At 36.5% G+C, this 24,438-nt stretch overlaps 4 protein-coding genes across 10 annotated transcripts; 2 read left to right on the top strand and 2 right to left on the bottom strand.

Annotated features, from left to right (window-relative positions):
- Positions 1-888: 888 nt before the first annotated feature.
- On the bottom strand, positions 889-3,909 carry LOC107194033 (very-long-chain 3-oxoacyl-CoA reductase-B-like). 3 transcript variants are annotated; one of them, XM_015583596.1, is made up of 4 exons: positions 3,603-3,909; positions 1,996-2,371; positions 1,586-1,929; positions 889-1,489 (listed from the first exon to the last, which is right to left on the bottom strand). In XM_015583596.1, exons 2-4 carry the CDS (start codon positions 2,368-2,370, stop codon positions 1,237-1,239), a joined length of 972 nt encoding a protein of 323 aa, XP_015439082.1. In that variant the 5' UTR covers position 2,371; positions 3,603-3,909; the 3' UTR covers positions 889-1,236. The 3 variants fall into 3 exon arrangements, with proteins under 3 accessions (XP_015439082.1, XP_015439090.1, XP_015439098.1); XM_015583604.1 differs by lacking the exon at positions 3,603-3,909 and adding an exon at positions 2,536-2,592; XM_015583612.1 differs by lacking the exon at positions 3,603-3,909 and adding an exon at positions 2,462-2,510.
- Positions 3,910-5,239: 1,330 nt separating this feature from the next.
- Positions 5,240-8,772, bottom strand: LOC107192019 (uncharacterized abhydrolase domain-containing protein DDB_G0269086-like). The gene is given in 4 exon segments (XM_015581222.1): positions 5,240-7,256; positions 7,638-7,835; positions 8,231-8,399; positions 8,598-8,772. Coding segments are annotated over 4 exon segments (2,559 nt in total).
- Positions 8,773-9,789: 1,017 nt separating this feature from the next.
- LOC107193569 lies at positions 9,790-13,527 on the top strand. The gene is made up of 6 exons (XM_015583046.1): positions 9,790-10,158; positions 10,762-10,922; positions 11,159-11,390; positions 11,469-12,472; positions 12,549-12,850; positions 13,027-13,527. Exons 1-6 carry the CDS (start codon positions 10,095-10,097, stop codon positions 13,097-13,099), a joined length of 1,836 nt encoding a protein of 611 aa, XP_015438532.1. The 5' UTR covers positions 9,790-10,094; the 3' UTR covers positions 13,100-13,527.
- Positions 13,528-18,279: 4,752 nt separating this feature from the next.
- On the top strand, positions 18,280-22,912 carry LOC107193580 (E3 ubiquitin-protein ligase RNF115). Of its 5 annotated transcripts, none has more exons than XM_015583088.1 (9): positions 18,280-18,697; positions 18,841-19,039; positions 19,473-19,601; positions 19,816-19,973; positions 20,695-20,811; positions 21,889-22,061; positions 22,156-22,271; positions 22,380-22,477; positions 22,640-22,700. In XM_015583088.1, the coding sequence occupies exons 2-9, from the start codon at positions 18,956-18,958 to the stop codon at positions 22,644-22,646; spliced, it is 882 nt and encodes a 293-aa protein (XP_015438574.1). In that variant the 5' UTR covers positions 18,280-18,697; positions 18,841-18,955; the 3' UTR covers positions 22,647-22,700. The 5 variants fall into 5 exon arrangements, with proteins under 5 accessions (XP_015438574.1, XP_015438558.1, XP_015438566.1 ...); XM_015583072.1 differs by having other exon boundaries at positions 18,290-18,697; positions 18,846-19,039; positions 22,635-22,912; XM_015583080.1 differs by having other exon boundaries at positions 18,290-18,697; positions 21,901-22,061; positions 22,635-22,912.
- The last annotated feature ends 1,526 nt before the right edge of the window (positions 22,913-24,438 follow it).

Below are 24,438 nucleotides of genomic sequence, written 5' to 3'. Positions count from 1 at the left end.
CGCTACTAAAATCCCTCGGCGGATGACTTCTTTCTTGAGCCTAAACCTATAAAAAACTAAGTTCCCTCGTCGGTTGTCTTCGTTCTTCAGCTTAGAACTAATATTATCTTAATATTCTAATTAATACGAATTAATGCTATTAATACAATATAACTTAAACTAAACGCAACGTAGTTGCTAATACTCAAACGAAAGAGATAGACGCACCTATAGTTTATATTCTTAGGCTTATATACTTATTTGTATGCACTTTTTTTGATCACCTTACTATCCCCGTTATTTTTGGGAGATATCAAAATAGTTTATTCGCAAAAATTATGGAGTATTGAAACATTTTATTAAAACAATATTATATACACTGCGATGAAAAATATGCGAGTTAGTGAATAGTGAATGTGACACCGTATGTATTCCGTTCCTTCCTTGCTAGCCGACAGAGTGGAGTGCGCGCACGTGTTCGAGGGATAGATTGGAGCGAGGGGTGTTATCGGTGATCAATTAACGAACTCTCAATTATTGGGCTTGTACTGTAATTCACGAATTCACCGTTCTCATAACGTAGAGAGCAGCAAAAAATCTCTGACTGTTTGCACAATCGGTATTTCAGAACATGAGACACGAAGTCCCAGACCCTAACGTGCTCCGATGAAACTTTGATTCCGTTTACTGGTGCGAATACTTTTCATTGGGTGTGAGAAAAAGTTGAAGATACATGATCGAATAATGGGAAACGACATTTCGCAAACGTTTGTTTGCAAATGTTATTTTACTGTTCTTGTCAAAATCGATAAGTACTTGAAAATAAAAAGTGTCGGCAGTGTACATGAGATTATGAAGTGTTTACTATATTTGTAACGAGCAAGGAACGATGTGATCAGGAAAATGATGGAAGCAAGCCATTGTACTCTTTTATTTCTTTCGAATAACACTTACCGGTACAAAATATAACACATACATTCATTTACATACGACATAACAAACAATCTAAACAACAGTCGTTTCAAGGAGCTCAAAAATGTCCGAGGAAGCAAAGTTCTCGGGAATTTCCAGCATCTAAACAACTCTTCCAGTAAAATGTGTCTAAATTACTTCTGTAAACAGAATCCCGTAGTTTCATTTTGTCGATTTCTGGACGCGTCGCAAATTTACAATTTAAGTTTCATTTCCACAATGGAAAACGGAGGACACGTAGAATCGGGGAAAAGAGTGTAGGAAAGAGGACGCCAAGGTGAAGAATTATTCAGTGACAAGAGAATCTTTCGCATTGTCCTTCACGTTGGTCTTCCTGTTCAAAGCACGTGCTCTTATGTTACACATCGTTTTCGAGATAAGCCAGACAGCGCCTTTTTCACATACGCAGCGCAGTCCGTGTACGAATCCAGTAAGTAAACAGTGAGGCGGATAGCCGGTTGTACATGATTCGATTCCAATCGTTTTTAACGAGGATTCTACAAATTTCTCTGCGGTCGGCGCCATCCATGTCGCTTTCCTAAAACGGAGAGAAAAAAATACATACATAAAGTGTTTGCGAACGAACGTACAAAGAGAAAAGAAATTCTAAGGAAATGCCGTCCGTGTTGCTTACTTGATCTTTGACATCTTGGTCGCCACGGGGCCAGGTATCACGCATTGAACCGTGACTCCGTTCGGTTCGGCTTCCGTGGCTAAATCGGAGCTAAGTTTTAGCACGTAAGCCTTACTCGCAGCGTAAACGGACAAGTAAGGACTGGGCATGACCGCCATTGACGAACTGATGTTTATAAGAACGCCTTTTCTACGCTCGAACATTTTCGGCAGTAGTACTCTCGCGACTCCTGTTACCGCTGCTACGTTCAATTGCACAATTTTTTCCACACAGTCTTCCGAGACTTTGGTAAATAATTCTGGGTAATCGTAACTCGATCCAGCATTGTTCACCACCACGGCGATCTGTTAACAAGAAACGACAGAATGAATCGCGGTGTCGAGGAACAGAGAAAGAAAATGAAAATTTACCTCGAGCTCCTCGGTTGCTTTAGCGATTTTCGTATAAACAGTTTGGCCCTCGGTCAAGTCTGCTTCTACTACTCGAACTTTGACACTGTATCGTTGTTTGATCTCAGCTGCAACCTCCTCCAGTTTTGTCAACGATCGCGAAATCAATACAATGTCGAGACCTTTTCTTGCGAGTTGCTCCGCGTATGCTTTCCCGATTCCGCTGGTCCCGCCGGTAACCACTGCCCATCTACCTTGAGTAATCAGGTTCACTCCAAAGCCGAAACTGGGTGCCATCAATTTTCTCCATACGAGCACGCTGGCCTTTATTAAAATTCTCAGTCCAATCGCGGCCAGTGCGACCAGAGATATTTTTTCCCAACATGTCAGCGTCATTCTGAAACGATTTGTTCGGAAACACGGTTAACGGTCGTAAATATAAAACGTTTGGAGGTCGATCGGTTGATCGACTGCTTCGGATCGTTACGTTAATCGGGACGTGCAATCGGTCGACGCGACGCGCGACTAGTTAAACGGTACGCGTCTATCAACGTAACTCGCCTGGTTTACGAAATTTACGGCGTTTACGTGATACGCCGGGCTCAATATTCTCACGACCCTTTCTACTTTACATTACCTATTTCCTTCCCCGCAACTCATCGCCGTGTCAACACAATCGACCAGGCTAGTCATTGCCGGTCTCTTTGTTCGGGGTCACGACACCGGGCCTTCATCGTCACGCTGTTATGCAAAAACACTTTTCTTTTCGTTGCACGCTGATAAACTTTACGAAGATAGGTACGCATAATATTGGTCACGTCGAGCAGTTTGTCCACGTTTCGTTACATCAATTACAGATAACGATACAGCACAACACTGTTAAAGAGTCACGGAACCGGAACACGGGAAAGTCACAATAATAATCTAATTCTTCATCCTCTATCTTTTTAGTATGAAAACGATAGATCACTATACCCGAGTTTCGTGTTTAACTTTTTATTGAAACCTCAACTGTATTGTAGCTATATTGTCAGTGCACGCGTTTCTAGCGACAATAGGGTAGTTAAACACTTGCTTTTTTTTTAAAAAGAATACGCGTGTCTAGGAGCAACGCAACCAGTTGCATGTAAAGGAGACGAATAACACGAATAACACGGATGTTATTATATTCGATATTATATTCGACGGAAGACGAATAACATCGAACAGGTCGTTATCGTCGAAAACAAAAAGCTACCATTACATTTTACGATTCTTGCATGGATAGCGTATCGAATTTTAGCCGAGGCGGTAGTGACGAAGATAGGTATATATATATACATATATAGAGTTGCGTCTCGTCAGCTGTTGAATTGGTCGGTAGCGGAGAATTATATTTTAATTGTAATTCGATGAGATTCAGTTGATATCTAAATGATTTGCCTTGGCTACTACATATAGTTAGTCGAATGGCACAAACGGAATAGTATCAGTCTTTAAAGATAACGCTTTTTTTATCGAGTGCTTTAATTAAGGGGCATAGATTATACATATCATCGTATGTATTATTAATCGAATGGAACATTTTAGTCGAAAATAAAATACCGGATACTGTACATAATCTTTCTCAGTTTTTCAGTTTGACTTACCTCTATTGGACTCTGTTGAGATTTGATACTTGTCGCTTGGGTAAATGTGTTTCTCCTCGATACGATAGCTACGACGACGCATCCACAAAATGATTACGCACATACAAAAGTCTGATTAAATGATACCGAGGTGTCCAGAGTACGAAGATACCGAGAAAAAAAGGAAGTTGAAGAGGGGTTAACTCATTCGATGTGGCATTACCGCGCGCAAAAACGTTCCCGTTTAAATATTCATCACAGATGATATCTATTGATATTAGCACCGCAGTCACAGAGAGGTACGAAACGATGCCGCGTGTCTCGTGAATCGTCGTGAACAACACCAACGAAAGCAGGCTGTACGCTATACTTTGAAAAAGGAATGGTGGGTCAGGAGAAAGGGGAGGAGAAGGAGAAAGTAGCAGCGAAGATAGAAAGAAGATGGAAATTGAAGAGCTTATACGAAGAAATGAGAAGACGCGACATCGTGGAACGGTCGATGGTGTGGAGGGTGATGGGCGATGGAGTTTGCGCGGTGATACGGTTGGTGGTCGCGGACGCAGACGCGGTCGTTGATGCGGCGGGGAACAGGAACGAATTGGAAGATGGGGACACACAGGACATGGGAGATGGATTTCGGAAACTCGTGGACGGATATCGGATGTAAATTCGCGCGCGATCGTAAACACGTTCGAATGTTGAAACGTAAATGTAGGCGTGTGGTCGCAGAGCAATGTCAGGGCTAAGCTATTCGAGAAGAAAGTCGCTGACTCCATCGTTCGTTCGGCGAGAGGGGGGCCGGTTGATTCTTTCTTTGACACACTTTACAATTCCCGCGTAACACGTACCGTTTCGATAAATTGAACCAGCCACGGTCTACACACAGCTTCTATGCGAATTTCTTCGAGTACATACAAATTGTATCTGACACGAAATACTATAATATGTATAATTTCATACCAATTATAACAATATTATCATTAGCGTTACAACATTGGTATAGCTTAAACCGCACAGAATATTTGAGATTAGATTAGTCGAGTAACTCAGCACATCGGTTCGTACTTTGGAACAAAGTCGATTCGTCCGATAATGTGCAGGAACTTTTTGCTTACAATTAGAAAAAAAATCTGTTCTACATTCTGGAACAACTTGTTTTAGTTTTGCTATAAAATCCACTGCCCGTGCAATGCATTAAAATGAAAACAAAGGAGACTTTGATTATGTAATATTTCGCGTAGTTTTTCAGAAAATTAACAGAAAATTATTATGTGTATCGATTGGAAGTATGTTAACGTATTCGTTACCGATCGACGAACTTGAAAGTTGGCATTTCAGAAGTTCCAATCAGTTTCGATTTGGGTCACGTAACTTTCAGAAGTTTAGGTTTCTTAGTACCCGTCGTTAGAATTACCTACCTTCTACGTTTACATTGCTCGATTCGAGAGTAAACTTGCGTAACACTAAAAATATAAATATGCAGCAGGTAAATTAAACACACACTGTAACATAAGAAATTTATTAAATATGTATGCTCATACTTCTACAATAAGTACTAGTTACATCCGGTATGTTCTACGTATATTCATCGTATGTGTTCATTTGTATGAATTCTAATCTTTTTACGTGCATGTATGTGTGTATTATACAATATAATGTTACGTGTGTAACTCCGTAGTGTTAAGTAGCTGTTCCGAAGTACCGGAGAGTGTTCCTTTAGTTCCAGTTTTGACGACGCGACGACCTATCATCATTGCAATGTTATGATGCGCTTGATGTATGGTTTGCATATGAAATCTCCTCCAAAGTAAGGCTCCGGCATCGACGGACCTTGTCCAATCTTGCCACTCTCCGCGCGTAACTTTTGCACCTCTCATCTCAAAAATTTTCTCGATGACACCGCGCAACCATATATTCCAATCTATAGCAACGTTGCTAACGTGTTCAAGCCACTTGGTCCAATCTCGAATTTCCTTCGATTCTACTACTGGTATATATTTTTCCATGAACGAGACTTGCGATGTACTCAAGATCGATTTTAACCAGTTCGCAATTTTTCCACAAACCACGTCTACCACATCTTTCAGTTCCTCCGTTAATAAGTTTGGATCTTCCAACATCACGATATTCGTTAACTTTTCGTAAATTACACGATGTATACCATTTGTTATGGGATCTTCGCCGGTATTTTCTGGAGTACTCTCGATCATTTTGTAAATTGTATCGATAATTTTACCAAAGGTAACGAATGGAAGATCAGTTTTAAACAACTCCTCTAGATCCCGCATTACCGCTATATCCTTCCATTTATCTTCTTCCGGTGCAACTTTGTCTCTTCCTGAAACAACAGACGAGACCTTCGTCTCCGTTTCATCTTTACCAATTTCTTCCCTTTCTTTCGATTCAACGTGCGCTACCGTATCCTCCGGTTGTTCGATCTCACTCTCCGTCGGTAATTCATCGACTGGTTCTGTTGTTTGTCTATCAACCTCCTCTCCACTTAGTTTTTCTGCCGCTACTACTTTTTCTTCTGTCTCCGCCGTCGTTGGCGTTTCCGCTTTCTTTTCCGCTTCTTCTGCTTCCATTTTTGCTTTCTTTTCCGCTTCTTCTGCTTCCAGTTCTGCTTTCCTTTTCGCTTCTGCTTCCAATTCTGCTTGCCTCTTTGCTTCTGCTTCCGCTTCCGCTTCCGCTTTCCTTTTCGCTTCTGCTTCCAATTCTGTTTTCCTTTTCGCTTCTGTTTCCAATTCTGCTTGCCTCTTTGCTTCCGCTTCTGCTTCCGCTTTTGCTTTATCTTCCTCTTCCATTCCTTGTTCCTCCTCCACTCCCGTTCCCGGTTTTGCTTCTACAGGTTTATGGTCCACTTGCGCGTCTGCCTCCTGCTTCTTCGAATCTGGGTCCGTTTCGGTTTCCACTGTTTTGTCCACCGTCACCACTTCCTCTGTTGCTGTTCCGACATCTTCTCTGTCCGCGTCGTCAGATTTTTCTTGCGTTTCCGACTCCGTCACACCTTCCGTTTTAGATTTTTCTGATTCATCCATGTCAGGAGGGGACGTTTCCTCTACGCCTTTCCCATCGTCTTCCGTTACTTCATCTTTGTCTTTTTCTCTCTCCGAATCTTTTGTTTGGCCCTCGTCCCTTTCCTCTTTTCCTTCCTCGTCCTCTTCCTCATCCTCGTCCTCGTCCTCGTCGTCATACTCGCCTTCGTCCTCGTCCTCGCCCGTTTCTTCATCTTCTTCCTCTTCCGCAGCTAGCATTTCTTCTTCCTTTCTTTTGCATTCCTCTTGGAGCTTTTCTTCCTGATCTTTCGCAACGTCCGACAACACTCCAGATATCCAACAGGCTATTACATCAGCCAAGAAACGTAGCTGCTGCGACTTACGATCTTCGTTTTGTGGGGCACTATACTCGAGAGTTTCGACCAAGCGTTTCTCGATCACTTTCGAGACGTCGCTGAATTCCGACTTGGGAATTGGACACTTCCACTTTAGAATACTTTTGACGAAACGTTCGGCTATCAAATATTGGCAAAGGGCTGAATCTTTGTCGAACAATCCTGCACTCGCAGCACCAATACTCGGTTTGCTCAATTTACTCGACTCTTTCTGCCGCCACGTATCTCTTTTCTCCCTTTTCTTCTTGCCGAGTTTCTTTTTCCGCGAAACAATCGCTGCTTGTCTGAAAATATAATTAAACCCTCGGTCCGTTATACAGTTTATCGCATAGGAAACAAATCTAGGGATTACAGATACACTTCCGAGAAAGTAGGATTAAGAGAAGTAAACTTTCGAACGTGTCGGTTTTGACGTTTCGAAACTTTCACAAATATTTCCAAAACTCTTACGAATTTTACGATGTTCGAGCAAATTCAGAGATTAATCAGGCCAAATCTGTAACCGCTATATGTATGTACATACATATATGTATACTTTTGATTAAACAAACAATTGTTCTTCTACCTCATTCGTAACCGTGTTTTCATAAAAACTGTCTATTTAAATAGAACCTATAAACGAAAGTGCTGCGAGCAAAAATATATTTCAACGATCGATACGTTACTCGGGTGTTAGACACGTTTCATTCTCCAAGGTTCTAACGAGATTGTCCAAAAGCGCCGGTGGTAATGTCGCCGCACCTTGCTGTAAGCTTATGAGCATTCGTTGTCTTGTCGGTTGAGCCAATTCCTTGATTCTTTGCGATACAGGCTTTAACCTTCTAATCACTGTTCTTTTGTGGCAATCAGGCGGGCACCTTCGACTGGACAGAAGTTGCGATTAATCTCACTGTCGATAGACTCGAAATCTCAAGTCAGGAGACCTCAAGACCAACTACAGGCAATCGGTTTTAATGTAACCTGTAACGCAACAGGTAACGCAGTAAAACTTCGAATTTATGATGATGTTACCGGTGTTACCGGATGCAACTAACCGTTAACGCGTTTACGTTCGTAATAACAAAAGCTGACTATCCACGAATCGCTGGATCATCGTATGATGAACCCGTCGTACATCGTGACGCAGAACATTTCCGAATCTGCGTCCTGATCTCACGTTATGGTGAATGTTGCGTTAAACGTTCGATCAAACGATTGCCATATAGTCCTCTTAATAACCCAGGATTGAACAAATTCTCGAAGATGATTAAATCGTCACCTCGGAGTTGACAATACTTTTAGGTAATGTTGTTTCGTCAAGCAATGTCTAGGGATTACGTCTACTTTTGGCAATGTACATGGTTCTCCAAACACCGAAACTTTCGTAAACTTTGCAGTCTTTCTCTTCTGCCCGTTCCGTGTCTCGCAACAATCCCCGTTCGCCTTTGCTTTCTGCCGCTGAAAAAAGAAAACATTTCCCTATAAACCCATCTAAATTTTAGGCCATGGTGTAGTTCGGTACTTTCACAATTTGAGGAGTCTCAACGGTGTTCCTGCCGTTTATCTCTCGGATTAAAATCACCGTAAAGAAGTAGACAAGGAGACCGAACGAGAGAAGGCACTAGAAATATTGGAAACAATTAAACGTTTTCAATTTGCCTTAGATTTCTTCGAAGGAGTGTTATCGCAGTGTTCCCATCTCTTTTTCTTCTCCTGTCGTGGATATCCTTCGAACATATCATCTTTTTCCCCCCTTTTTATTTCACGCTCGACAGAAGTGGCTCGCTTAACGTCTTCGGGTGAATCGTCGTTTTTCTCCATGACAATTTCATTCAAGGAAAATGCGCGCGAAAGAAATTCTGCTGACTCCTTTAAATTATTTCGAGTTCAGCCTGTTTTTTGTTTCTAAATTGTCTCTATTGAAGCTAATAATCGAGAAATGGAATCGCGCTTTAACTATCTGTCGGCGGTCTCACGAAATGTTATTCATTTTGCTGTTTTTTTTCTTCCGATTTTTATTATTTTTATCTTTATCGTAAAGAAGTAGTATTTATTTATTTCTTATTTTTTTCTTTCGTTTTTAGGGCAGAGACGGCGAACAGTAAGAGTAATATAATACTTGAAAATTTTTTTCACATTTTGCCGAAAGATGTTAATGGTCACGTCGCGTCGGTGGGAAAATATCGCATAGGTTAGGGAAATATAGATGTCTCCTTTGTTTCCGAAACGTTCTGCTGTTTTCTTTACTTTCAATCGACATCCATGCCCGATCCCGCCGGTCGTGTACGTTTCATATTGTATGTAAGTACATATTGTACAACTATTGATGTAAACGGATAAGTACGTAGAATTTGAAATCAATTAATAATAAGGTTTACAATGAATGAATCAAACAGTATGTACATATGTACAATATACATATGTACATACATACATAAGTCTTTTTTCGCGTAGAAAGAAGTAAACTCAGTTACCGATCAAGTAACACCTACGAACAAACAACAACAGACGAGAAGGACGAAAGACGGTGAAATACGTTAAAGAAGTTTCGAAATAGGCAACTAAATATGATACGTTCAGAATAATTAAATCATGGCAACACGGCACAATTTTGGTGAACAGTCGGGATCGTTAGGTTAACAAGCACCGAGTGAATCGGGTTAAGCGGATAGAACAGGTAGGCGAGTATCTAACGATGAGAGGGTATCAGGTAAAGAAGACTTCAGAAAGCGTTCGAAGATGGCGGTGGCATCGGTATCGGTGCTCGACACCGATAGCTGCTCCGTTTACTAATCGATCATCCCGGGTGTCGGGTGTCGGGAGTCGGGACTCGGTGCAAGTAGGTGAAAGTTGGTGTGTCTATTTGAGAGGACGCATACTGTGCGAGGACACTTGGGAGTAAAAGAAGAGTTTCTAAGATATGCAGGTGTGCGAAAATAACTGTTGCTCCTACAGAAGCAACCCGTGATACAGGTGTATTAAGTGTGAGATGCTGACTGGAACGACGTTGGAAAGAATGTCGAAGGACAACGACGAGTCGACGAAACGGAACAGAGTTTGAAACGTTGAACGATATCTGTTCTCCCGCTTTGTTGTCACACCGCGCCAAATGGTCACGATTATGATGAGATAACGAACGCAGAATGAGATACAGCGGCAGTAACCGTCTCGGTTATGCAGTTTCCGCGTTTATTCTATTTTTTAATGGTGAGTCGAGCAACTTGTATTTTCTTTCTTTCTATTCTCACGTACCTACATTTACGAGACGCTTTTTGTTTTTCCTCCATTTTCCCCCTATTACGCTTCGTATGTTTCATTTTCCTTTCGCAATTCTTCAAAAGTGCGCGCCTAGCTCTTGTTAAAACAAGCAAGGAGATTGTTCGTAGTTTCAGAGTGTCTTATCGTGTACGACAATTTCGATACTAACACGTTCCACATTTGAATTATTATGTTGCGCCAGTTTTACATATTCGTCAGTTCGTATTGAGCGAGAATTTTTAACGAAAAAACTCACTGTAGTTGGATGAAGTGATTGACGTAATGTGCATATGACGCATGTATTGCTGCCGCTCACCTGCTCACTCGTCTGCTAGCACGATTGCGCGCGCGCGCTCCCTCGTTTACTTCTTTTACTGTTTATTTTTAATAGTCGCGTACAGATTGCTACAGTAATTACGCAAGCATAAAAGTACTCGTGTAACCGGCAAACTAGTCGTGTTTAATGTACAAGATTAAAGGATATAGTAGATATAGTGGAAAGAGCATATTTTTCTATAGATCTTTCAACGATTTTCTTGGGATATTTTACAGTCACTCGTGCGGAAAGTGGTGTCTCCTGTAAGGATCATCAAGGACGATCTTATGAATCTGGGGTAACTTACGTTCCTGGTTCAGACCCTTGTACACTGTGCGTTTGTGATAATGGCAACCCAAAATTGTGCAAAGCGTATGTTTGCACCAAGTTCCCAGAGGTATTTCATTTTCAATACTATTATAGTGGAATTGCTTAACACATTCTTCACTTAATACAAGGCTATCCCCAGAAGCCAGCAGTGTTTATAAGTACATATTATCTGTATGTGACCCATGTGTTGTCAGATAAGATATTGCATGACTCATATGCTGGGTCATTCTCTAGAATGTATTATTACATTCCTTTATTCTCCTACGATAATAAGATATTAAGAAATATTTGTATGTTTGATAGGAAAATTGTAAATCTTTCCTACGTGGAGATATCTGTTGCGAGTATATCTGCTTGGATGACACACTGTCATCTATATTGAATTACAAAACTGATGTTATTGGTAACAATACGACCGATACTACTGCAAATTATGATATAGGATTGCGAACTGTTGCTAGTTTTGTAACAGTTGTGTTGTCGCTGAGCCTATTATTTTTTTTAATACATCGCTTACGACAAACAAAGATACGAGGTATGTTACCTTTCAAAATGTATTACTTGTTTCTTTCTCACAATCATTGAACAGAAACGCTGAATTGTCTTGTAAAAGTTCGTGTTGCAGGAAGACAGAACATACAATTGGTAGAGGACCAAAGAAATTTAGGTAGTATGGGATACTTAGAACGAGATGGATTGTCATATGGTGTTCCTATGGATGACATTCCATGCGGAGCCAATTATCCATTGTGGAAGCCTCCCAGCAATTATTTTCCGCGAGGAGAAGCTCCACCGCCTTACGAAGAGGCTGTTGCAGCAGCGAGAGCAGAACAGGCTCTTCTAGCAATGAATCCGCAAGCGCTTCCGCAGCTGAATTTTCCGAACACCTATTTGACTAATGCCAACAGTCGCACTAATATATCGCTTGTAGGAAGCACACAAAGCGGCATAAATGGCAATCCGTCGGCATTGATATGCGACACTAGTATTGCAGATTCGAGTGGTTTAACGTCCACTCCAAATAGACCAATTTCAAATCCAAATATATACTCTAGTTATCGTCAATCGAATCAAAACGAAACATTATCTCAAGGAGTCAGCGTAGGAACTTCTACTACAAATTTTACTATGGGGACAAATACTTACGAGAACTTGCCTACCACGATTGGAATCCCAAACTTTGGTAACCAGCACCCAGATACAACTGCACATTCCGCGTCAAACTTACAAACTTCTATTTCAAAAAACTATCAGACGCATACTACTCTCCCTCGTCAAGCAGGAGCATTTACAATATCTGCGACTTTGTCAAATTCTAATGTGATTGCCCACCGTACAATTCCTAGAACCTTAACCACTCGTACTGCTACTAGATTGCAAGACATTATACATGATTGCTCCAAAAATGAGCTTTTACGACCCCTGTCGACCAATGTTTCGCCAAATTTGCAACATATTGTGCAACAAGATCCATTAACCGATCAAGGACTTATGAATCCAAGTATACCCTATCCAGATGTACAAATACAGCCTCCCTCTGCTTCTTCCTTGTCAAGGCAACAACAGACTGAAAGACACAAATTAGATAAAAAATCTGAAGAATCTCATAATTATAAGGTATCGTAACAACACACGTGCAAGCAGTCTGTTAACCATATATTATAATACATAATACTTTTCTTGTACGTTTCAGCCACCGTTGAATGTAGCCAATGAAATTAACGAAGAGGGAAGTTTTGAATCGGTAGCGTGTACTTGTAGCATGCAAGCTCTCCCTACTCTTCACGATGACACTGATGACTATAGAAGCGAGTGTGAAAATTGCAAAAGCGCAACAGGTTCTCGCTATTATTTAGCTAACGAGGATGAATTAGTTACGTCTCCGCATGAAACTATGACGTTGCATAGAAGACCGGACGAAACAGCTTCGGCTACTACACCTCAATATTACAGAACTTCGCTTACACTACCCATTAGTACCCGTCAACGAGCAAGGTACTTATTACGAAATTATAGATACTATTTTTTTCTTTTTACACTTGTTAAATCATCTGAAACAATAAAAATGTTTGTTTGTTTGGTATTTTTACCTCTTAAACTTCTTAGGAATAAAAAAAAATAAGAACAAACAAGTCTCACAAGATTCAAACTTTAATACTTATTTCCCTCAGGAGTACTGGAGTTCGAGAAAATTGGTTCAACACCATGCCACAAAGTTCTACGGAATCATCGGATGAAAACTGATCGCGAGAATACACTTTCCAATTCTCACGTATCGTGTAGATATTAAGATAATTTACTATGCATTACCATTATTGAATTTTAGTATTACGACATAACAACACGTTTACGTTTTATGTATTACGTTCCAGGCTATAGTGTCACGTTGTTCTCCATAGAGTTTTATTATAACTAAAAAATATTTTCTATCTCATTGACTGTCTGAACTGTTTACGCAATCCACATATTTGGACAATGCACAATCTCTGCAATGGAAATCAGTCACACTTTTGCTTTCACAGTTCTTCCTTACACCTTGTTATACTGTGGAAGCAAACTCTAGATCTATCTGTTACATCTACACCTCTTACAATTCCTATAAGTTCGAAATAATGAATACCGGAAAAAAAAATTTTATAGCATCTCTACAATTAATTTAAATAGGTTCTTTCTATGCATATCATTCGTTACAAATTTATTGAAAAAATCTGAAAACACACTTTTTATCGCTTTGCTCTTATTGGGGTAAAGCAATCAACTTTATTATTCTCGTTGTCTCGAAGAATACGTGAATATTTGTAGTAACAGACTAACGTAATAATATGAGAAGAATAGATTCATTTATGCTCTGTACATAAGTACATGCTGTTATAAACAACTAATACATAACCATTCCATTTGATTGAAGCATATTGTTGCCAATTGCGAAGAAATGAACACGAGGCTCTGAACGACGAATTACTGATGAATTTGTGCCAATCCAACTACTCATCGTGATATCGTTGCATTTATATCAACTTTTCTATCAATGTGATACGTTTGACTCTGTGCGCCAACTATTTCAGCTATACTTTATATAGTGACGTCCACCATAATGTTTCAATATATTAATTTCTATTGGTTGATACGGTTGAGAAAATTTACAGATTACATTTAAAAAAAGAAATTCAATTTGTGAGATGCGCTCATTCTAAAATCGTTGGAAAATACATATCAGTGAAAATTACAAAGTCATATTGAATTGTGTAAGCATAATGAACATTTTCCATTACTGTCAATTTCTATTACCATTGCGAACTTCAGCCAGATTCACACTAGCGGTCATGATACGGTCAGATCACGTCAAATCTGGCAGCAGTCTTTATCGCTCACACGCAATCCATTGAGAGAAATATAGGCTAAATTCAGATTGATCTTGATCTGACCGTGCCTTTCACTGCTAGTTTGAATCTGGCGTTAACTCTTCAATCTTATGTTTGCAGACAAACGATTTACATACAATATCAATTTCTTCTTTGTGACGTGCTCATTCCAACATGAAATAATACAATTCACTTGAAAAATGTGGAAGACTCTAGGGAACATTATTATTCATTGTCATTTATTCCTTTTTGTGTGTGTTTACGCGCGCGCGCTTGCATGTGTGACACACGCAGCATACACGTACATCGTTGTGTTTAACTCAGGAAAACTGTACGACTCGCTTTTGTGTGCAACACTACGTACTACGGTACATCTTTTTCCAGATTTTGTACAAAAGAATTGAGTGCGGTCATTGGTTTTTGATTCGTGAACGTTTTAATCACACGATATATTGTAAAAATTTCTATCGACTGACTTCAAAATCCTGATATCAAAATAAACATTTTTAGTCCACGCAAAATTATGTTCCATACAGTTCTAGAAAAAGTTACATTAATTTTGAGACTGTGCAATATGTAATTCATGTTTTTACTATATGCTATGCATATATAGTAAATGAAATATTCATTATCTATGACACGATTAATAATTACAGGTTATTAAGCTGTGTTGGATGTGAAAGAGGTATCCTTTAATTCCCGTAATCTGTAATAATTTCGATGGCTTATCATTGAAGTAGTAGTATACAATATATAAGAATCCAACTGATTATATTTATCAAGTTTGAAAGATTCGTGTATGGGTCGAGTTAAAATTACACCTTATGAGAACACACTAGGGATATGATTCCTTCCTAATTTAATAGATTTCTTTTTTACACCTTTATGCGATGCACCAAATTGTCTTTCTTGGTTACGGCAACATATATTGGAATGATAAACAAATGCAGATACGTACGTTTGTACATGATATTATAATTACAAAAAATCTTGTACTTAATCGTCGTATCTACAAATTCTGTGGTTCTTGTTAATCACAGTACACATTCATTTTTACGCTTTTACGAGAACTTTCGTCTGACAATTAAAATAAAGACTTAGGGTGTATTCGATGAGGTGCTCGAAACATTGTATTGAAAATACAATTGCTTACAAACTACAGCCAGCTTGCTGAGATATCTGTAAAATCATTGATATTTATCTCTTTTTGTAAAGAATGTATACATATATTATTATTCCAATTTATTTTCGACATCATTTTTATGATATTATTCGGTACCACCATTAATCAGGTTGGTAAATTTAATAACACAGCGCTTAACTTAAGTGTGATTTAAATTTTTACAATTTTTAAATTCTGTGACTTGGATAGTGTTCATATCCTGAACAACGATTAAACTTGAAACTGTTTCGACTTTTGCTCTTTGTGACGTGAGTTGTTATTTCCAACATATATATTCAGTAATTAATTTTAATAGACATGAGACATACGTACTTATCGAGCAATTCTCGACTGAAGAAACGAATATTTGCTTCTTGACATGTGCGTACAAGTTTAAATCATCGACAATCGGTACTCTACTTTTTCATGATAAATATTCATAAATTCGAAACATCAGTGGCATCGTATTATATATAGGTAGACAGTGACGTTTGTTTTTTAGCACGAAATTATTTACTATTTAAAGATATCATAAAACGTTACAGCGGTAACAATATGGCAAGGAAAAAAACCACATACGCATAGTCTTGCAAACCATCGTTTACCCCATGATTATGACCACAACAGGAGTGTATATCATAATAACTACAATCGGCAGAAAACTATTACATAATTATCCGGGATTATCGTAAAGCATGCACATCTACGTTTCTTAAAGAAAACCAATGCAGGAAATTATGCGAAGTATTTTTATTGTATTTGAAGTAAGTTACATATATCTGATTAGTACAATTACCATTAATTGAAGGCTGTAATTGAAAAAATGTCCAAAGTCAGCACACTGTTAATAGTAAAATTAGTGAAACAGAATGTAATGCCAGGATCTATTCGCGATGTGATCTTAATTAAAATAATTAAGAATATCGAAGCGATAAAATCCACATTAATATTTTCGAAGTAAAACTGCAAATACAACTATCCAATTCGTAAAATTCCTCGTTAGCTACTCTGATGTTGTTAAACAACCTATTTTAACGGATCTATGACATTACAACGCGAAGTATGTGTGTGAATATATACATCACATTTTACAAACTGAACTTATTCAAAAGTCAAAGTCAGCAACAAAAATTAACAAAAATAAACATCGAATGATTCGCAGTAGCTATTCGATCATTTCTAGTGATTGGAGTAATTATTTTAAAATCAATGTTTCCAATTTCTTTTTTTGTTATAAGAGGTCATTATTTTTGTATGTAAATCCAATAACTAAAATCGTTTTTTCTATTCAATTTACGTCGTAAAAGAGATAGTGATAGATATGTCTATATTATTATTAAAAAAAAGTGTAACTGCCAATTTACTCCAAATATTAAGTTAAGAGGAGCGGCATCAATCAAATTTCATTTTACAGACTCATCATGAATGAAGCGAAAACGATATGTACATACATACACATATACATACTATACAAATAGTTAGTTGTAAAATGGATTGTGACAGACTTGGAATCTTTTCCTACCATAATCGAGGCGTATTTCGTGTGTTCATTCGGCTCGATTACATTCCACTTTTAAAAAGAATGTGTTCATTACGTAAGAACTCTCTTTCTACGTGTAAAAATGATCTGACAAGAAACGGTATAACAAACTAGGTTCGAAACAAATTTTAAGAGAACATTCGAAGTTCTTATGGTTCAAACGGTACAAAAACTTAAAATACATAACTGTTCGTTTAGTGAACTACGACATTGTAATATATTTATCTGAATAGTTATAGAAAAAAATCATTATTGTGCTTACTTGTGTAAGTAAAATAATATGAATTAATATAAAGCATCCTAGGAAATTTAGTTAGACTTTTATTTGATCGTAATAAATCAATAATTTACATTATCGCTATACTTATTATTATTACATAAATGTTCTCAAAAAGAAATGATTAACTTTCCATTTATCTTTGTTCGGTTGTGTAACTGTGCAGTAGAATGAACGTTTGTTAGACTTTTAAAGTCACAGGAGTTATACTTACTGTGAAATTAATGTACAGAACTTGTTTCATGTGGGGGTATTTCTATATAGTGTTATGTTTATGTTTTTGATTTCATTTCTCGTTGTCGAAAGAACTTCTATCGGATAAAGATTTACTACACCCGGATAGAAACATACGGTGCTCACATGTGGATAGAAACACGCGATTTTTAAATATATTTACATATGTGTATACATACTTAGAATCCGCGTCTACGTACACACACGACTCATTTGATCAAGTTTGCCTTGTTACTCGTACAAACGTGTACGACGCCCCTTCTACTGCAATTGCTGCGACGAAGTATCAAAGCAGGTATCGGGTGCATTTGTATTTACTATTTACATACATTCAGTGCATAAAATGAGAATCCAGTGAATAATTTGGTGTGTGGTGTGTGCGTGTGGTACACACATACGTATACAGTCTGTCAGGCGCACGCGTACAAAATGCAACAAAATTCATGTATAAATAGCTTATACGCATGTATACACGAATGTGATATATTTATCTACACTGTATTCGTTTATAAATGTGGCTATGTTTATATAGTTAGCGGACAAAATACTGGGGACAAAACTTGAACGCATGATAAACCTCGATCATGTTTTACATCATTCGATATTTTCTACTTAGCTAGTTTATTTGCTGCTTTAATGAATTATGTATAAATGATGAATGTTTTTGGCAGAAACGAAATAAGCTTCAAGATTTCTAATCACACGGTACATGTGTTTCTACGCGCGCGCGTACGTACGTGTGCATGGCTTAAATATATATGAGCTGATTCGCGTTTTTCTTGCGCATTCACATAAATACAGAAGAGAAAGCTTAGTTGTGCTGCAAGTTACGATTGGTACTTTTATGTGTCTTAACATATTCTGCCAATCAAAAGTTACAGTCCAATTGAGACCTCTTCTTGTGTATTTGTAGTAACACTAGTAAGTGATCGAGAAAAACGCGATCAAGTGAGCCGTGTGTATATTAACCTAACCTATTAAACATACTTTTCGTTAAGAAATACATTTAGAGTTTACGTACAATATGTATGTACGTGACAATCGATAAAGCAAGCAGCTTTATACATTCAATATTTTTTGCATCACAAGAGATAAGGGGCTTTTAGTTTAGACTAGCGAGGAGTATTCATTGTTCTTAATTTAACAATTTCTAGCGAAAAGACATTTATTCGAACAATATTTCCGTGTGTATCCGTCGAATAAACGTATGTAGAAGAAAAAAGACAAAGGAAGGTAGTGCATGGCTGAACGAAGAAAGAAATTTCAAGTATGTACTGAGAGAAAAAAGAAAATGATATTAAAGAATTGCAATTGAACATTACAACGAGGTGTTGATGCGCAATCGACAAAGTTAATCGGACGCCATCTCGTGTTATGCGAAGGTATCATCTAAAATCAGTAGTTTTCCAGTTCAGATTCGACATTCGCTTAAACGCAATCAAGTAGAGGAAGAGTTGTGACGGACAACGGCAGTTCGCAACGATAGTCAGAAATAGGTAAGAGGAGCAAGGAGGACACGTAAAGCATGGCGGAAGCCGTTGTAGACGGGGCACCAATGTCCCGATTTTTCTGTCACAAATGCAGTATCGAAATCGAAGGTTTACTACCCGTAAGTACATTTACGTATTTCAGTTAACGATAGCCGTCAATTCGAAGCGGTTCTTTTTTTGACCTCTAATATACATATTTTATCTTAATCTGTCATTCGATATCACGCGTAAAAAGATTTTTTGCTTCTTGTTCTAGGATACAAAAATCGGTCGTACAACAGTCACCCTCGTTATTTTCGTATAATTTAATAATTTCTTATTTTATATTGTAATCCATATTCTTAAATACATTTACATTGAATGTTCTTTACTTTCATACAGCTCTATAAGTTTTCTCAAATGCAATAACTAATTTCAATGTTACTCTTGGTTATTAACTTCATCAATACACAGAGAACAGCATTTCATTCATAAACATAAGTTTAATCGTATTTTGCATGTATACCATGTAAAGACATTTATAAAATAGTATAATGTGTAATTGTATTTTAGGATTATACATGTCCAAGATGTGCGAGTGGTTTCATAGAGGAATTACAAAGTGGTAGCAATGATAGTAACTCGGGCATGGATGTCAGCAGCGAAGATTTAAGTGACAACGATTACATACCATTGCACAATGTAAATAAAAATGTTTATTTTTTTTTTTCAACACATTCCTGACAGATGACCCAGCATGTAGGTCATGTACAGACAATGCGTAAATGTTGCCAGTTTCCGCGAATAGTTTTGTAAAAATATGTTGATCTCGAATGCGTTAGTGTATTATTTCTCTAGTTTTCTACCGTTTAATACAAATCTTAGGCCTCATTACAATTAGTGATTCTTTGTGCAGTTGGTAGAACGTGGTGTAATGGATATGTTAGGACTATCCAATAGAGGACAGACATCAGACACTCCTAACAGAAATAATGTACCAATCAATTTGAATAATGTTAATAGGAGACGTCTTAATTGGTTTCCAAGTACTGCAGACACTCGTCATCCTCAAAGGTAAATTTCATTTATCATCTGGAAATTCTGAATGTTTACAAGTTTGAGATTATGAACTAACTAGAGGCATGAATTGCATAAAAATGCATTAAAATCATCTTTGTTCATAGAAACGTGTAAGTTGCGATATCTTCTCTGAATTGGATAATTATTAAATGCAAAAATTAACCCTTTTGCCACAGCAGCATCCGTTGAGTTGGGATTATGCACAATGGCAATGTAGGTTATCAGGAATCACAATACGCTTTTTAGTTATTCCACTGTTTTAATTCATTGAATTGAAGATATAATTTTTCATACAAAAAAGCAAAATAGAAGTCACGTAAAAACAATGTGTATCTAACATTATATTTTGTCATTATTTAAAACCCTATATTTGATGACTCACTGATGATAGATATAGTCTTTATCCCCACTAGTATTCGTGGATAACTTCACTGATGCCCTCAATAGCCGGTGTTAGGGGCGAAAGGGTTAACAAGAGGTACATCTTAGGTATCATACTTATTTCTTTAAAAAATTGCATCCTGAATAACATCTTGGCGTATCACTGATTTGATGTAATTAAGAGTTTTATTGATGTACTTGTCATGATAATACATGGTACATATTTGTTATAACAATGGACATGCTTCTTGTGACATTATCTTAGAGCACTTATAATACTAAGGTACTAATACAGTAATAAAAAGAGCTGAATAATTATTCTCATATTAAACAGCGGTCGTGGAAGACAAGATGACGCTATGTCTGTAGAGAATTTCATACAAGATTTCCTACTTACTCTCTCGGGAGCAGGTCTGGGTCATCCTGTAACACAAGATGGACAACCACCTGTGTATGTAAACTATTAAATTTTTATTATTTGCTCGTGCTGATTATGTCATGATGTTACTTTCATCTCTCAAGTATGCGTATTATATTCCATGGAATACATTAAAATCATTAAGGTACTATTAGCAAGCAAGTCGTGCTCATACCTCGTTTAATTTTTTCTGCATTGAGCTTGTATGTATGTAAAACGTTATCCTGAGTGAATTCAAAAGCAATCTTTGAAATCTATTCTATGTACACCTGAATTTCTTTTGTTTGGCACAAAAACGGTATTTTATGTTATTCTCAAACAAAATGTTCGATATTATGTAGGAAGTTGTTATTACATTTTTAATAGAGTCCTTGTTTTTCCTTTTACAAAATAATTATTTTTTAGCAGATAAAAAACAAATATTTCATGTGTGTTGTAAATATCTGCTTATTTATTTCTTAATACAACCATTAAAAAATACTATATAACAGTTTTCTTTTTATTTTTGGGTGTCCACATCTTTTAAAATCGCATGAGTGTAAACGAGAATGTTACAAATTTAAGCGTAATATAAATAGTATGGAATTGTTTTACAAAATTTAATAAATGCGTATAATAAAAATCAAAGCATGCTCTCTGATTGAATAAGATGTAAATTGTTGCACAGGAATCCTGATTTTTCTTTGGTCGGACATGGACCAAACTATTTCGGTTGTGTTAACTTAAAATAATACATGAAGGCAAACATTCAAATATCCTTGTAGGCATTTTTAAAGATAAAACATATAGCTCTATTTGTAGTCAATTAGTGCATTTGTTGCCAAGGCTGTTTTATCATTTTTCTTGCAAAGGAGAATATAAATTATATATATTCTGTAAAAAGGACAGTAAACGGGCAAAGTTATATTTGTTAATTCATGCTAGTATATTTGATCGCTTGTATCCATTTTCAGTATAAGTCACAGCGACAAATACATTAATATATATGCTATCTATAAACCCCAGTGGTACTACAAGGAGAAATGAAAAGCTTGTTCACCCAGGATAAAAGCCATTATTTTTTGTTTCATTTGATATTTAGTATTACTAAAATAAAACAAAATAATATAGATTCAATATTAGACTGTTCTTGGCAAATCCTGGAGATTATGTTTGGGGTCAAGATGGTTTCGATGCGATTGTAACACAGATGTTAAATCAAATGGATGGAACTGGTCCACCACCGTTGCCGAGAAAACAAATTGATGAAATACCAACTACTGCTGTAACTCAAAATCAAGTTGGTGAGTATAAAATCTTATTACTCTTTGAATAAAAGAAGCTTATAGTAAGTGACAGCAAACTGTTTTGTAATAAAATACGTCTTTCTCTGTGCAGATAGTAAACTCCAATGTTCTGTATGCTGGGAGGACTTCAAACTTTCAGAACCAGTGAGACAACTTCCCTGTCAACATTTGTATCATGCACCGTGTATTGTACCTTGGTTAGAATTGGTAGGTTTGATAACAGGAAGTCGTAATAATATACATAAAAGTTCTGTCCCTCTTTCTTAGTACTACATAATGTGGTGGTTTTCATGATTATATTATTTATTCTTTTAGCATGGAACTTGTCCTATTTGTAGGCAAAGCTTAGGAGATCAAACCTCTGCAGAAGCAAATCAAGATACTGTTGGACCTAGCTTAGCTGCCCTTTTTAGGTACACTAATGTGCTATATTCCGCATAATGTTTGTACATTGATTTACAAGTAACGACAAATTCCATTTTATATGCATTATGTTCAACATGACAAGATACGTATATTCTTATAAAAGAAGGTAGAAAGAATCACACAAATGTATTTCTTTATTTTTAGAGCAGCCAATGAATCAAGCAGTACTAGATCGTCATCGACATCGTATTCGGGTAGAAATAACTCCAGTGATAGTTGAATGAGTGAGAGTTCAGATTGATTATCCAATCCTAACATTTTCTTTACCTAGCCGGACACGCAAGTACACACACATACAGAAACACACAGACATATTTTTCACCTCGGATTTATTTTCCGCCACTGTTAATTTCAGCATTGCTTATATACTACGTGAATATTGTATCCCGATGCTAATATAAATTTCAAGCTTTATACCTTACTCAACAATGTAATATAAATCATAAAGAATAATGAATTATCAAGTTACAATTTGCATATGTTACTTCGAATGAATATATTAAGGTGCGGATTACTACAAGCGTGCATATATATACTTAGAAGTTGAAAGAATCCCTGTTACTATATAGATGCTATTGGAGTTAACAAGAAAACGTGTTTTAGTAAAATTCATAAACAATCTGAAATTTTTAAAAACATGTGCGTATACTTATAAAAATTCGAAATTTAATGTTTAATAAATATAATATAGTTCACTAATACCTACAAAGGTAAATACTGTAATATAACTTACGGATAGAAAATGTATTGCGTAGAAAAATTTGACGGTAACGTTAATGATTTTAATTTTGTACAGTTCACTTCAAGGTTCGTGTTCAACGTAAACACATCTAATAATATAGCAAATTTCCATTCGATTATAGTTTGTAATACAGACTATTTACTTTCTTATGCGATATTATATGAGAAATATATATTAATGGAAAAGAAAACAAGCGAAACAGGAAGTCATTTATAGCAATTTATATATAATACTATTTCTAATATTTATTTACATTAACTCCAGATCATGATTAATTTTTCTTGAAACTGGCCTATGCAGACTGTCCCATTGTTTGCGCTGTTTTTACACAAATTGTCAGATTAATTTGTAAATTCAGTCGAAGGTTTGCTATATTAAGAATACGTTGTAATCTGCGATTCGTTCGTGTGTTTAAAAAGTACCAGGTGACTAATGTGACATAAATTTTTGTTTGTTTATAGGTCACAGTCAGTAACAATCAAATACATTGAATGTTCAAGTGCAATAGCACTGTACATAGCAATTAGAAATGGCTGTATGCTTATTATATTTAACTGTATAGTTCACAAATTTTTTGAATAAGATTATTATTCACAAGATTAAATACTCTTTCAGTTTGCCATATTAGTTAGAATATTATAAAGAGGTTGCTGGAAGGTTGCTAAAATTTTATTTTTTTCAATATGCTATTTACTGAAGTGCATTTCAATTTATGTGGCTTGTTTTTAATACAATTATAAGGAAATAGTGATGGAGGGAAATGAAAATTCGTAAAACTATAATTGTAATCAATTATTGCAAACAAATACTAATTTAATCTCAAAAAGATTGTAAACAGTTTGTTTAAAATTAAATAAATAAATTTTATTCAACATGCATCTATATTCAACTGTGTTTAGGTATTTCTACAGAAATAGATTTTGAAAATGTTTTAATTGTTTCGTTCTATTAATAAACGTTAGTTGTTTTCTCCATTTTTTTTATAATTTTGTGTTATTTTACAAATATCAGAGCATACAGGCAAAGATATTGAAGATGTGTATATAGTATGAGATAGCTAAAAATTATGAGAATTTTATAAAGTTGTTAATAATCATACTAATCGTATTAGATAATGTTCTAATTTTATTTAATGTGTTACAACTTTTAGTAATGAATACATTTTAATAATGAATTGTAAAGATTATATATAAATTATAGTGTAAA

The sequence above is a fragment of the Dufourea novaeangliae genome, unplaced genomic scaffold, assembly GCF_001272555.1.
Source record: "Dufourea novaeangliae isolate 0120121106 unplaced genomic scaffold, ASM127255v1 scaffold1, whole genome shotgun sequence".
Taxonomy (NCBI): Eukaryota; Metazoa; Arthropoda; class Insecta; order Hymenoptera; family Halictidae; genus Dufourea; species Dufourea novaeangliae.
Note: the sequence above shows the minus strand (reverse complement) of the source record. Positions and strands in the feature narration are given on the sequence as shown.

Coding starts and splice junctions, on each gene's coding strand:
- LOC107193569 (XM_015583046.1), top strand. CDS start 10,095: ATGAGATACAGCGGCAGTAACCGTCTCGGTTATGCAGTTTCCGCGTTT. Junction 10,159..10,761: donor GTTTATTCTATTTTTTAATG/GTGAGTCGAGCA, acceptor GATATTTTACAG/TCACTCGTGCGGAAAGTGGT. Junction 12,851..13,026: donor AGTACCCGTCAACGAGCAAG/GTACTTATTACG, acceptor TATTTCCCTCAG/GAGTACTGGAGTTCGAGAAA.
- LOC107193580 (XM_015583072.1), top strand. CDS start 18,956: ATGGCGGAAGCCGTTGTAGACGGGGCACCAATGTCCCGATTTTTCTGT. Junction 19,040..19,472: donor AAATCGAAGGTTTACTACCC/GTAAGTACATTT, acceptor ATTGTATTTTAG/GATTATACATGTCCAAGATG. Junction 22,272..22,379: donor TTGTACCTTGGTTAGAATTG/GTAGGTTTGATA, acceptor TTATTCTTTTAG/CATGGAACTTGTCCTATTTG.
- LOC107194033 (XM_015583596.1), bottom strand. CDS start 2,370: ATGACGCTGACATGTTGGGAAAAAATATCTCTGGTCGCACTGGCCGCG. Junction 1,930..1,995: donor AAGCAACCGAGGAGCTCGAG/GTAAATTTTCAT, acceptor TCTTGTTAACAG/ATCGCCGTGGTGGTGAACAA. Junction 1,490..1,585: donor ACCAAGATGTCAAAGATCAA/GTAAGCAACACG, acceptor TCTCCGTTTTAG/GAAAGCGACATGGATGGCGC.